Genomic DNA, 14,778 nt, shown 5'->3' on the forward strand with positions numbered 1-14,778 from the left:
GTGGTAGCCGAACTCATAAGATACTTTTTTCAATCCCACAAATGGATCATCAGTCTCTGGAATTTATCATCTCTAATGAATAACTAAGTTTTGTGAAAAACTTACCATCGAAGGGATTTACTCGATTCATCTTTCTGATTCAGTAAAATACATCGAATATTCGGACAAATAATAATTTTGCCAGGATGGTTATCTCTAAACTAATATTTTTCGCAAGTGGCGAAATAGTTGTCTAATTAAGAATTTTGAAACGGTGAACCACTGTCGTGGACAGCTTACCACTGAAGCGAGTCCTTAATTCTCTTTTATACTTTAGAAAGAGACTGATTACTGCTGTACTTCAACAGACATTTTCTTTGTTTGATTATCTCAATCTTAAATTACTGCTTTTGATAGATATTAACGTCTCAATAGCAATATAATGATGATGATGATGATGATTACCGAAATTAGTAAATATTTAAGTTATCGTGAGTGGATACATGTATCGCTTACCTAAGTACTAATAATAATAAAATTATTTATTATGTCTTCCAATCGATTGAAAAAAATACTAAATATTCTAGTTAATAGTCTGACTAATGCGTCTACAACGGACAAATCAATGAATAAATTGTAAAATATTAATTTTCCCTAATATCATGTGATTATTCTTTTCTTCAAATCAACACTTCCCAAGAGCTCAATTTTTGTTTAAGGCTAAAGACTTAATTGTTTTTTTTGACAACAGTCAATAGCAGTGTCATTGAGAAGGTCAACATTAGCTTCAGTAAGAATTTGCTAAATTTTAGTTCATTCAATTTAGAATAAATCACAGTTGTATATTTTGAGGTTAGAGTACTGCCTTCTTTTTTTTTGTAGAGCGGCACTTCGTATTTTACAAAGGTAATCCAAAGGTACAACTAGATGAAACTCTTTTTGTTTTTGCGCAGAACACTACCTGTTTCCAAAAACATGTTTACGCATTTGTAGACTTTCTGGGCAAGTTGTTGGTTAAGTGCCTTGAAAGTCTGGAAATTTTTGTTGAAATTCCTCAAAAACTCGAGGTGTCGAATAGGACCAAGCCTTTCTCAATTGCTGAAGAAACACTGGACAATGAAAATTTGTTACTCTAAAGTGAACATATTGTAATACCAAATTTTAATAGTCAATAATTAATAATGACAATTACCATTGTAATGACATTTGAATTAAATTTTTACGTGCTGCCAACTGAAGTGTATTAATCATGGTTATTTCGATTTTTTTTAATTTTCGATCGCACGGTACTAGTCATAGTACAGGGTGAGCAACAATAACTGATTCAGTTGGCAAAAAAAAAAATTTACATAAAATTTTCAAGACTGTGAATTGTACCTATTTCGGTTTGTTTTATTGACATTATTGACAGTTGGTATACATTTCAAATTTAAAACTGTTGGTTTTTGTAATCGTTTATTAATAAAATGGTTTTCTCGTTGGAACATGCCATAAAAGTCACCAAAAATCACCAGAATTTATTGCCAACTCAATCAGTACTTGTTGCTCACACGGTAATAGTAACGCTTTCCAAAACGAGCTACAATCTGTTTCAAAATCAAAAATCCACCATCTGTTGGCTTCCTTTTCAATTTCAATCTCAACTTTACATTCATTTCATCCCTTCGCAATAAATCATATTTGGAATTTTGATGTATATTTTGAGGTTAGAGTACTGCCTTTTTTAGTAGAGCGGCACTTCGTACTTTACAAGGGTAATGCAAAGATGAAAATCATTTTGTTCCACACTGTATATAAATTCATAGAAAACACTTGCTTCAAATTTAAAAATATTCTTCACAATAAAATTATTCCTTTTTCATCTTCAGAGTAGAGATATTTTCTTCAACAATATTTTCATTATTATTTAATTTCCACTATTCTAAAATGCCAAGACTAGTGAAGAAGAAGCCTGTCAGAAGATCCTGGAAACAATAGATAAAAATAATTTTATGAAGCTATTAAGAAACTCAACGTAAATACCCTGAGATCATTTAAATCTATAATTAAAGTAGGCAATGAGTTTTAAATTAGATTGGCAACACTGTTGTCATTTAGGGTTCTCATATTCAAAAGTTTTAATTTAAAAGAATTTCAGCACTAGAAAATAATACAGTTTTATTAACAATCACAGAAAGTGTTTTCTCCCGGAATTGCGAAGCGTCACTTTGACAATTCAAATCAAGTTGTCAACAGTGTTGCCAATCTAATTGACAATTGGGGAATTGTTTACCACTAAATTTATCAACGCCAAATTAATTTTCTTGCGGATATTTTTCAGACTAGTTTCACAATCTTGATCCATTTGTGTAGACTTCAGTTGGTGAAAGAAATCATGAGAGTCATTGCAGATCGCTTCCGCTGGTGAAGAAACCCAAACTGAAAATCACAAGAGAATCTAGACTAAATGAATCAATATGTTTATGACAGTCAATGTGATTCTGAAGGTAACGTGGCTAATCTTCTTTCCCATGATTCTTACTTTGCACTTGTTTTTTCGTCAGATCACGTTTCTTATTGTCCCTTTCAACCTGTCGATACACAGGGTGTTATTGAAATGTGTGACCAAATTTTAGCCACGAGTTACTGGCTTGATGTAGAACTCGGAAAAAATATTTAAAATCATTCTATGCCAAAAAATAAAATTTCATTTATTTTTTTTGAGCTACATTTTTTTTAATTGCTTTTGGTCTTCTACGTTGTCCCACAACCTCGTAGGTAAAATTTCGGCACATTTTAAAAATACACCGTGTATATCATATTTTATCAAATGTACGCCAATGCGAAGTAACCCCTAGGGTCTAGGAAATATGCTTTAAAACAAGGAAACTGGAAAATAGAACGCTAAGAAGAAGTTTGCGTTTCTGTACGAGGAAGTTCTTTTGGTAATTTCGAAAAATGATCGAACCAACTTGCTTCAGTGGTAAATGTTGTTTAATAACAAGGAATTGTCTGAAGATTTGTGATAATGTCATCGATGAAGGAGTCTTCTGACGTGCTTCTCTTTTTGATATTTATCGATACTTGTACGTAAATAAGAAAAAACCAAACTACTTCAGCAAATTTATTGATAATGGTAGTATAGTACTGATGTGACAAACCCCACTACAGTTGGCACATTTTAACAAAATCACAACCACGATTACGTAATAATCTTTGTGATCCATGCCTGGACAAGATTGTCTAAGAAATTTATTGCTGCAGATGTAGCGAAGAAAAAGCACCCTCCCCCCTTCATATGACGACACACTTGTTCCTGTCGAGAGCATCCTGGATGTTATCCAGCATCGGGCTCTGATCCCTCGAGTCCAGACTGTCGATCATGGTGATCAGCTCCCTGAACACCGCCACCACCTTCCAGTTGTACTTGGCGCTGCACTCGATGTATCCGCACTTCCAGTGCTTCTTCACCAGATTGGCGATATCCCTGCGCTTCTCCTCGTGGCTGCTGGTGGGCTTGACCGCGGCGCCGGCCTCGTCGGCGATGAGGTCCTGCTTGTTGCCGACGACGAGCAGCGGCACGTTCGACATGTTGCGGCTCTCGCAGATCTGCTCCCGCAGCGTGCGGATGTACTGGAAGGTCTCCAGGTTGGACAGGTCGAAGACGAGGATGTAGGCGGAGGCGCTCCGCAAGCCGTAGTAGCGGTAGTTGGCCCACTCGTAATACGAGTTCACCGGGAAGTAGGGAATGACGGGGAGGTCGCTGATCTTGATCTCGTACAAGCGCTCGTTGGTGATGACGGATGGGTAATAGGTGTGCTTGCGGTCGGTGGGGATGTACTCCTCGCAGAAGTCGTTCCACACGAATTGCTGTCGACAGAATAGGGATGAGTGTGATTGAACGTGGGGGTGGCACTGATATACCGCATTCATATTATAATGAGCTTTTTGCTGCCGAATTCTACACAAATTCACATTTATTGCTGAGGGAGCGTTATTGACGTTCTTTTCAACACAATGAAATGATACCTACTGTGCCGAATAAAATAACGTCATGAACCAGAAGTAGTCACAAAAGAAAACAAACTTAATTATGACATTAGCAAGGTGAAAAGAAAATCGTTGTATCAAATAAACTACCGCGATTCGAAAAATTTCATTTGGGACAAGCTTTGAAACGATTTCAATAGTGTTCTTTGAGAGGATATTCGCTGTAAAAAAAGTTACAAAATTAATTTTCTCCATTTTAGGACTTCCTATTATTGGCCTGAATAGCTTCCCTAAATTACGATTTTTTAATTTTGACTAATTGCAACGAAACGTCTTAACAACCACCTACTCGGGGGGATTTTTGTTTGTTGCAAATTTCTATATTTCTCAATATCTTCGTCGGCACAATAACCCTTCAAAGTGGTGATGCAGTAATTAAATAAAATTTGCCGACCGTCTTTGAAAATGTACTCAAATAGCTGTGGTTCGGCGCAGAGCACAAAATGCAGTCACGCCACCCATTTACGGGTAGAGATAAATTTAACAGGGGAGACAATTTAAATCATTGTAGAATCATCAAAATGTAAATATGATAGTCCAAGTAAAAATGTATTAAGAAGGGACACCTGTTGCATGCGTTTAGATAAGTATTAGGAATTATGGGTTATTACAGATAACTGTAATACTCGTTCAAATGGGTGAAAAGAAAAGAGTAGAAAGGGAAGATCCCCAAGTAGAAGCGAAGAAGGAAATAAAAGCAAGGAAATGGATAGGGAAATGAAAACCATGATTATAGAGATAAGAGAGGATACGGCGGGAATAAGAGATGATAATAAAGTACTAAGAAAGGAATCAGCGGCAGTGAGAGAGCAGAAGGGGGAGCTAAGGAAAGAATTTAGGCCAGTGAGAGAGGAGAAGAGAGGAAGAGAAGAAAAATGGCAGGCGGAGGAGGTAGATTGGATGAAAAGAATGAAAATGATAGAAGAAAATTTGGAACAAAGAGAAAAAAATGAGAAGAAGAATAATGTTATAATAACCGGAATAGGAAAGAGGAAATATGAGGAAATATAGAAAGGGGGTGGAAAAATGGTTTGAAGGGGAGATAGGGGTGAAAGTGAACGTAAAGGAAGCATTTAAAATAAATAAAGGTAAGATGATGCTGACAAAAATAGAAAGTTGGGAGCAGAAGAAGAACATTATGCTAAATAAGAGAGAAGATGTAATAGATGACGATTTGACAAACGAAGAAAAAAAACACAAAAGAAGTTAAGAGAGGCTGCTAGAGAAAAGGAAGATAGAGGAAAAAGGGTGAAAATAGGATGCAGGAAGATACAGATAAACGGGGAATGATTTATATGGGATGGGAGAGAAGAGAAATTGAAGAAAACTTTTTAGAAGAAGGAGAGAAGAGAAGACGAACCGGCGAGAAAAGGTATAAGAGAAGGGGAATAAAAATGTAGATGGACAAAGAAAACGGAAACCGGAAAAGAAGCACAAAAGGAAAAGTCGCTACCTAAAGAGTACAAATGGGAAGGTCAAGGGGCCAAAAAGAGAAAATAAAAAGGGAAGACCTACCGGGAGAATAATAACAGGGGTGAAATTGGGGATTAAAGAAAAGCGACAAGAAAAGGGAGAAGAAGGATGCATGGAAAGAAATGGTGGAAAATAATGACAATATACAGTAAAGAAATGAAGAGAACAAGAAGCTCGGTGGCCGCATGGCTGTCGGAGACAGTGCTCCGAGGTCGCGGTCCCGGCGCTAGTGGGTTCGAATCCCACCGAAGGGGGAGGATTTTTTCGAAGGAAGGAACCTCCGCCGGGCCATGGATCGGGGAAAGTACCCCGGAGCCCCGCTGCACCACATAAGAAAAAAGAGAAAAACAAGCCGACCGCAAAAGGTACCTGATAGGCCAAGTGGTGAAAGGGGAAAGGGTATAAAAAAAAAACAAGAAGACGTATTGAAGACGCAATGAAAGAAAACAGGGACGATCGTAATCTCTTGGGAAAAATAGGAATAGGAAAATAGGAAAATAGGAGGAAGAGGAGACGAGGGAAGGGAAAAAAAAATCCAAAGACAAAGTGGAAAATGCAGAGGGTCAGAGACTGATGAAATGGATCGAAGAAGATGGATGGGAAGTGTTGAACGGGAACAAACAAGGGGACGAAGAAGGGGAATGGACCTATATAGGTAGCAGGAGGGATAGAGTGATAGATTACGGAATAGTGAACGAAGAAGCATGGGAAAAGTACAAGAATTCAGAATAGGAGAGTCGGACCATCTTGTAGCTTTGAGGAAGCAAAGGAAGGCAAAGAACAGAGAAGGAAAGGGATGGGGGATAGGAATAAAACTGTTCATTTTTATTTTTTTGGAGTTGCTGTTTTATGTTTCAGTTCTTGACGTAGTTGAGACTGTAAATGGTGACAATATCCTCAAGAGATGGAAACGTGCAGAAAGTTTACGAACGAGTCCTACACGATCGTTCTTTAGACACATCGTAAATAGTCACGTAGCAAGCTTGAACGTAAAAATGATTAATACGTTCAGATAAAAGCATTAAAAGAACGAGCGAACGCAGTTAAGTAAAAGTTTATCAATCGTGAAGCCAGGGATTGGATTGTTGCCAGAACATGAAAACATTTATTTTTATAGCTTCTTGCTATGAGCTCTCCAGTCAAATTTGAAATTACACATCGCATAACAACGAAACTGCTCCACTCACTACGGTGGCGTTCCTCAGAGCTCTGTTTCGGGTCCCCTTCATGTTCGCTATATACAACTGTCTATAAAAGAATGTAGGATCGCAGATGGCTCTGGAATTTGAATTTGTCATCTGGTTTAAATTCATAAAATACTAATCGCAAACTGTTAAATATTGCTGCTTTGTTGTTTCTTGAGTTCCTGGTCTGTTTATTCTTTTAAAAAAACCTTTTTCCAAGCAAGATAATTTCCGGTGGTGTTACAAAGGTTTTGTCTTTATCTGTTTTTATATTGCAAATCAGCATAATTTGTTTGAGTGTTGAGATCTCCTAATAAATAATTATTTCATTATTTTATTTTTATTTCGTTTTCTTTGTAAAGTACATATTTTGTCAAGCCAGGCAACCAGTAAAACCAATTTGTTCTGAGAGTTGCATATCCTACATCATACTAACATTATTCGATTTCTGGTGAAAGAGTCGGCAAACTTTCGCCGCCTACTACGATCCTACATTCATTTATAGACAATCTGTGCAATAAACATGCAACGGTGCTGACAATAAGCAGTTCAGGTGAAATCCTACATTGACATTAATAAATTTTGTTGGAAAGGTTTGGAAATAATACAAAAGGAACAAAAAATTAATATCTCTTGACGTCCTGTCGCAATCTAAAAAATTCAACACTGTCCTCGTGCAGAGCTGTATTTCAGTGAGGACGTGCGTGCGTAATAAAATGCCTTGCTGCTCTCACAGTTGTGTGAATATTTAATGCAGCCTGTTTGGAACTATTGTTACAGTTTGCTTCGCTCTGACATGATTAGTTGGTTTGTTGCGACTGCTATTCACAAAAATTTGAGAACACTTAAAAACTGCACTGCAGATTTTTCTATCGCAAAGCCACGAATAAATGGCGTACGCTGTTAGCTGTGCCACTATAAGAAGTGCCATTTTCTAAATTACAAAAATGGCGGATGCGCTGGGAAGTTCCGAGATTAAATGTTTAGATATCCCGTTTAAACTGAGTTCGAACTGTAAACTACATCCCTGAGATTTTCTTATGGCGGATTCAGCAAAAAACTTCATTCTCGCTATCTCCCAAACTAACATTGACATTTGCTGAAGCGTAAGAAAATTGAGCGTTCTGTGTTACGTATTGGAAATAAATCTTCTCGGAAAACCTGAAGTCTACACCTGCGCAATATTGTGAATAGAGCGAGAGTTAGTGCTGACCCTTGAGCAACTCCAAACTGAACGAATTAAAAAACGAAAGAGTGAAAAAATTGTTGTGGATGTTTTTGCAAATAGAACTATCGACCACGTAGCCCGCGAATAAATCTGCCGCCGCCCCCAGCCCTGCAACCGTCACATTCCGAGCTTGTACATTTGCGGCGACACCCCTCGTAACCTCCACCCGTTCCGTGTCATCACATTTAATATTTAAGTCTTTTCGCGGCCGTAAAAATCGACGAAGGCGCGGAAAATTGTTAGGCCGCGATAAAAAGCGTGCACACTTGGATGGGAAACGGTCCGTAATGGTTGATTTAAGGGCGAGACCATCCAACGATACGAGCAAATTTCGGTTTGAACGTTACAGATTGCAGGGGAGGATAAAACCCACCATTACAGCTCCTATAAAATCCACCTCGCCATCCACGTCGTAATTTGTTCCTTTGTCCGGATAAGAAGATAATAAATGGGCGCATTTGCTCTTTTCAATCATTTCTATCGGAGGAGACGTGGAGAAAAATGTCTTGGTGGCAGGCGCCGCGTTTGAATATTTCAGAGCGTGTTGGGGTGAGTTATTGGATTTTGTTGGTATACAGGATGTGGGGACAGATTTCGAGATGTGTATGGTAATTTGTTTGGTTCGGTAATTTTCAATTTTCCGACGACAAAGCAAATGGGAGTTTTTGGTGGCTTTCAAGTTTTTAGCTCTCTTGCTTTCGATAAGTTCGCATTGTGCGAGATCAATTTGGGTAGAAATGTGGATGAAGAGGGGCTTGCTTTATGACGAACAGAACTGAGTTTGGGTTCTGCACCATTCGATGGATTTCCAATTTTTCAAGATTTTTTTTCTCTCGTTCTTCCATTCTTTATTCACTCGCTTGTTGCGTCAAGGAATTCTGCAATTTGTCCGTTTTTGTACAATTACCATTTCCCTTCAGATTGTATCTTGTGATCAAAAAGAAAACAAATCAGAGCAGGCGTTGCAAATTATCCGTCATGTCGTAGCGGAATCTTATGCAACGTAAAATATTGCATTCGTAAAACTGAGTAATTTGTTGCCAAACGCGCCGCCACTGATTTTTCGGTGAAATGTCAAACAAACGTCAATTTTAAAGCAACGGTGTTGATGTTGACCTTGAAAAAAGTTTATGGACGTTTCCTGTACTTTTAAAACTTCACACCGCGTGCTCCACCTAACCTAACAAAACTTGCAAAATTTGACACATTCGCAGCGCCCTCTGGTAAAATATGAATCGGTACTGCAGCCGCCGCGCTCTTGTTGATTTTAATTGCGGAGTCATTAACATAGAATAAAGAAGGAATTAAAGACAAAATTTGCATTCTGCAAATTGGAATTAAATCCGAGCTTTGAGAATAATTTGCTTTGAGTGGAAACACCTCATTTACGCCTTAATCATGATAATTTCAGAAAAGGAAAAACAGGGAAACCAACTAGAAACTGTTTGAATTTTTTATTAACATTAACTAAACCAACTCCGGGGGAAAGTTCCAGTTTTGAAAGAGCTGCCTCATAAAGTATCCTAATAAAACTTTCAGTAGTTTGTTCACAAACTCGTTAACTATGCATTAGAGGAATTTGTTTTATCTTGTAGGAAATGTTTAATCGAGCTCGTTTAAGCGAGCACTTTGGTAAAAAATGTAGAGGAAAATATAATATAAAGCTAAAGTGCGAACTTACTTAAATCAGTAGTTTGGAAAATTATGAATGTCAATGTGTCGGGAAAGGAATCGAAATATATTTTTTGGCTTCCTCAACTCTAAATGACATGTTTACACATTTTGAACAGCTACGGTATCTTGATTTTTACGCACTAATCAAACGACCTGTCATTTTACCGCACGGAGTGTGTAAAATACCACGAAAATTTTAAGCTTTCAGGGACCTCCAAAAAAACTGTCATTTTATCATAAAGTCCATTGATACTAAAACAAGAGACCGCTACCATTGATCCGTTCAGTTTTCGAAAATGAACATAATTGTGAATTCTGATGGCGCCATCTTGTGGTATAGATCGTAAGCATATCAGTTATCGGTATAATAGATAACATTCTGGTATTTTTTTAATCAGTCTTTGAGAAAACGAGTTGTCGGCCAAAAACATTAATACATTACTAATGCGGTATGCATTTTACATCGCTCGGTTTTTGTTAAAACACCCCCGCTGCGCCGTCGTGTTTCAATCTAAAAACCTCGCGCTGTAAAATGTAACTTACCGCATTTGTAATGTGAATAACTATTCAGATATTGTAAATAAAACGTGCAAATAAATACTTGATAAAGAATCTCTTTAAAAATAAGCACAAGAAGAAGCGGTAAGTGGATGAGGAAATTGTTTTTAGTTTGTTTCTCCGAGTTCAAGGTTTATTTAAATTTTATTTGTGCTTTATATACTGTGCTAAGTGTTGCCTCCGCCATCATCCTCTTATCTTCGTAAAAAATTAATTCCGGGACAATGAATTCGCTCCCGCAATTTCGCATCACAGTGTTTAAGACCTTTTCCCTACAATTCCATTGTTTCTTACGCTCAAGCAAATTTAGGTATTTCTTTATCGCTCTTGTCAAATAATTAAACTTTGCCTGCTTTTTCCTGACTTAATTATTTTGAATGTTAATTATTTATCATTCTTTTTTCTCTTGTTTTTGTTTAATTTGTATGTAAATTAGGTGTGGCAATAATTACATTAAATATTTATTCGATCGGTGAGAAAAATTTCAAATTTGTTTTTATTATCAATCAATTATAAAACAAGTGTGTCGTTACGGAAAATAGTGCAGCTTTCAAAAAAACATATCTAGAAATATTTTAACTTCAAAATGAAAACGTACTGGCATCAATAATGTATTGTGGTGTAATGGAAAGGTGGGAATTGGGATTGCTTGCTGAGCACCAAAAGAGACAGATTATCGATCACAAACTTATGAGAACAAAATGGAGTGGCAAAAAAAGTTGAAAACTGAGCTGAAGCTTCTTGTCAAGGTTAGGGCACCCTTGTCGAGGAGCTTTTTGTATGTAATATAAAAAAAAATCGATATTAAAAAGAAAGTAATTCAAAAATATGGACAGGGTTGTTTGGAGACATTTTAACACGTGGGGAAGGTTAGACGAATTAATTTGATAAAATAGTAGATTATATCATTAAGAGTAGAAGTGATTCTTTTTGTGCCAAGCCCAGAGTAGTTGAGGTCGGCAACTGGGCGAAGCCCACAAAAAATAATTCTGTGTCAAGATCTGTCGCATACACTACCATTCGTCTGAACTAGTCAATTGAGACAGTCAATTTCTTGCACACGATCTGGCTTATCATTGGAGCTACGGAGACCATTTTAGCTTCATTAGATTCGTCTTGCTCTCCTGATTAATTTGGTGCAAATAACTTGACATTCGGTCCATAATTGATCGAGTTATCGAGCCTTGAACTTGTCCTTGAGTATCCTCAGTCCACCCACAAATATGACGCAATGGTATCTATGGGCGGGGCTTTCGTTACTTCTGAATTCTGTTTGGCCAATACTTAATTTAAACCTCATTTGAAAAAAATCAAAGGACGTCCTTTGCTTTTAAAGCTTTTAAAGACCCATGGTTTCCTAGTTAGTGCCGCTAGGGGGGTAATTTTCGTTTAGTCTCTCGAAAAAATTTGCCAAAGAAGAAAATGAGCACATCCAGTTCGAGTCTCAAAAATAGTCATCTAGATCAGGCTTTTTGTATAGAAGAAAGATGCGAAGGTCCAAAATAAACTATAAAAAATTCTTTTGTTCGATAACTCCCTAGAAAGTGAGTTTGTCTCCATAGTTACAAGTGAAGGTTTCTCTTTCGTTCAGTTCATTTTCGCTCACTGTCACTTGGCTCTTCCAGGACATCATGAGAAACATATAACTCTTCATCATCCATTTCCACAATTTCCACAACGTGCACACAACCACCTTTATTGACGTTACAGAATTTTGTCTATTTTGTATTTGATTTTTTTCCTTAGCAACTGTGATTTATTTTTATTTAAAATTTTGAATACAAAGTTCCAGACTCACCTTCTACGGAGATATCGAACAAAACCAAATACAGCACTCGAGAGTAAGGCGGCTTTCGTTCACGCGAATTGTATTGTCCGTAATTCGCGTGAACGAAAGCTTTGCCTTCCTCACTTTTAGTCTAAATAACTACTTACAGTGTTTCTTCTTTTTCACTTTCTGTACCTTTCTATGATCCCAGCATTTTCATTTACTTCAACGGAATAAATTCTCATTTCGTTTCCTATTTGTCAAGTCGCAACTCCTTTTTTATTACCTACTTCTGATATTTCAGATACTCATAGTATATTCTATAAAGTGAAACATTAATAAAACTTTGTGAGCTTTTCACATTTCTAATTTAACTCCAAGCGGACATACCAATCAGGCTTTTGTCAAATAAAACGAAAAAAATGTCCATTTTCCCGAGGCGCTCTATATTTTAATTTATTATTTTGTTTCATGAAACATAATTTTATGAGCTTGAAAAACTTTCCAATATTTTTTTACAATCTGTAATTAAATCGGTTTCAGCAGAAATCCTCATAAATAAATCATCCTCATCTAAAGAGGAACAAAAATATATCTGACTGCAAAAATAATAAAAAAATATTTTGTTTGTACCTAATAAATCTGTCTGCCAGTTTAGAGAAGCGAAATTAAGTTAATCGTAATCAAATGCGAGATTAACTGAACACGTGATCAGATTGAACCAATCGAAGTTTCGGATTCATCGCGCATTAAAATTTAATTCGAATTAAATATTAATAAATATTAAATAATAATAAATTAATATTAAATTAAACAAAGTCACGTTCTATAAACTGGCCCTTAATGTAGCAATTCCTTTCTTGCTCACTGAAAATAGTGAGCAAAGATGGCAATTGAATCACTAGTGAGGAAAAAATATTTTCTCACTGAGCAAAGTGAATGTTTTGCGAGTTTGTCGATAGAGGGCGGCAAATATGTTGTATCGAAAGTTTTTTTAACCTGAATATTAATAACTAAAGCTTGTCTTATTTAAATTTTTAACTTGTTATTTAGATTTCAATTGACGAAAAAACGTGAAATTGCTTTGCTTTTGCAGTGAAAAAAAGTGACAAAAAAGGGTGCCCAAAATTTCGATTCCGCGACTCTATTTTATGATCATGGAAAAAATCAGATTCAACACCTCATGCGTGTTGAATCTGGTACGGTTGGGGTCCTCGCCTTCGGCTCAGACGCCTAACTTCCGTACCCATGATTAAATGCACTACTTTGCTCACTTGTATTGAAAATAGCTATTTACTTCTGCACGAATCAGAGTAAAGGATCAGTACTAAATTAATATTACCTATCAAAATTTTATTATCTGAATATTTATGAGGGATTAAATTTTGAATACATTATCTGAAGCTTCGCTCAACGCTATATCACAATTTTAAATGCTAAAATTAATCCACGCCATCATTATTTCAATTATTTTAGCATTAAACAGTTTCAGCTAAAAATTACACATTCAATTAATTATTCCCCTCCAACAAATCATTTCTACTTTATTTTGGATTGGATATTGTATTCATCATTTGTCAATTAATTCCTTTTTTATTACTTCTGGCATTTCGCATATTGATTCGTTAATACCTCTTTAACGTGAAATATTAACAAAACATTTTTAGCTTTTGATACCTGTAATTTATACATTTCAAGCTTTTGATAAACAAGAGAAAATGAAAAAAATTTTGTTAATTATCCTGGAACGCTCAACATTCAATTTATTTTTTTTTTGCGAAATATAATTTTGTTCGCTCGAATAACGTTCAAACATTTTTTTATTCACATTTTGTAATTAAATCCGCTTCGGCAAAAATCTTTCAGTTTTGTCAAAACATCAATATTTTTACTTATTATTTTTTATTTAATTATCCAGAACTGTACTATGATTTCATTTGTATAAATTTCTTGTAATGATTACTAGATGAGTAGGCAACCAAATATACACGTAGAATAAATGACCTGCGTTAATTTAAGACATTCTATTTCTTACTTTACGCTCGCATTGGTTAATACTGAATTTCTCCGCTCTCCTCTTTTCGCTTCTTTCTGTTACCTTTCATTACCGACTCATTTAAGCCAGACAAGAGACGGAAACTAATGAAAACGTCTCTTTGCACAAATGCAATTCCCCCAACTGCTTTTTAAAATGAAACCTTCCCTTCCCAAAGTGTAAATCTGCGCCACCCCCTCGACTAGATCCAAATCTGGATTTTATTTCCATCGCAACAACTCTTATTGCTCATCTTCCGACTGTTTAATCTGCGTTTAATTTGCTCGGTTTTTTCCGGCTCCAGGCCCTGTTTACAAGGCGAGAAACACGACCGTTTTAGCGAAATTATATCGCGGGCCCGTCGTAAATCACCCCAGGCCCCGCCCCCGACATAAATATGGCTCATTAGCCGGGCCCGAGAAGACATCAATTCGGCCAATTAGTCTGCATTTTCAAAGGCGAACCTTTGCTAAGCGCATTACACATAACTAATATCGAAAATCCATAGTTAGGGGCGGAAGTGGTGGCGCGAAACACATCAATTAACAACAATGGGCCCGGATTGGAGAGTAATCGCTTTATCGAGGTGGGAAAAGGGCGAGTTTTCCACATTCCGGACACGTCCGGAATTCCGGGCACGTAGTTAATGTCGCGGCCACGACAATGCAAGCCGGAAACGCATTAAATGTCAATTAGGTTGTTGCGCCGGAATTAGGGAGGTTTTTTGTTGTTTTTTGTGGACCGGACGCCGGATGGAATGTAAATAGGTCGTGTTTGGACGCGGAATTTTTCCTTGGGAAAATACCGACCTGCCTCGCCTAACAGGAAAGATTGTTGCCGTGTCTCTGCG

The 14,778-nt window shown here is 36.8% G+C and overlaps 1 protein-coding gene across 1 annotated transcript in view; it reads right to left on the reverse strand.

The window, feature by feature from the left end:
- Window positions 1-3,069: 3,069 nt before the first annotated feature.
- Window positions 3,070-14,778, reverse strand: part of LOC138129429 (ras-like protein family member 10B) — a 37,992-nt gene continuing 26,283 nt past the window's right edge. The window contains exon 3 of the mRNA XM_069045722.1: window positions 3,070-3,828. Coding sequence (XP_068901823.1) covers window positions 3,253-3,828 — 576 coding nt within the window. The 3' untranslated portion in view covers window positions 3,070-3,252. The remainder of the gene's footprint in view (window positions 3,829-14,778) is intronic.

This window comes from Tenebrio molitor, chromosome 4 (genome assembly GCF_963966145.1).
Source record: "Tenebrio molitor chromosome 4, icTenMoli1.1, whole genome shotgun sequence".
Classification (NCBI taxonomy): Eukaryota; Metazoa; Arthropoda; class Insecta; order Coleoptera; family Tenebrionidae; genus Tenebrio; species Tenebrio molitor.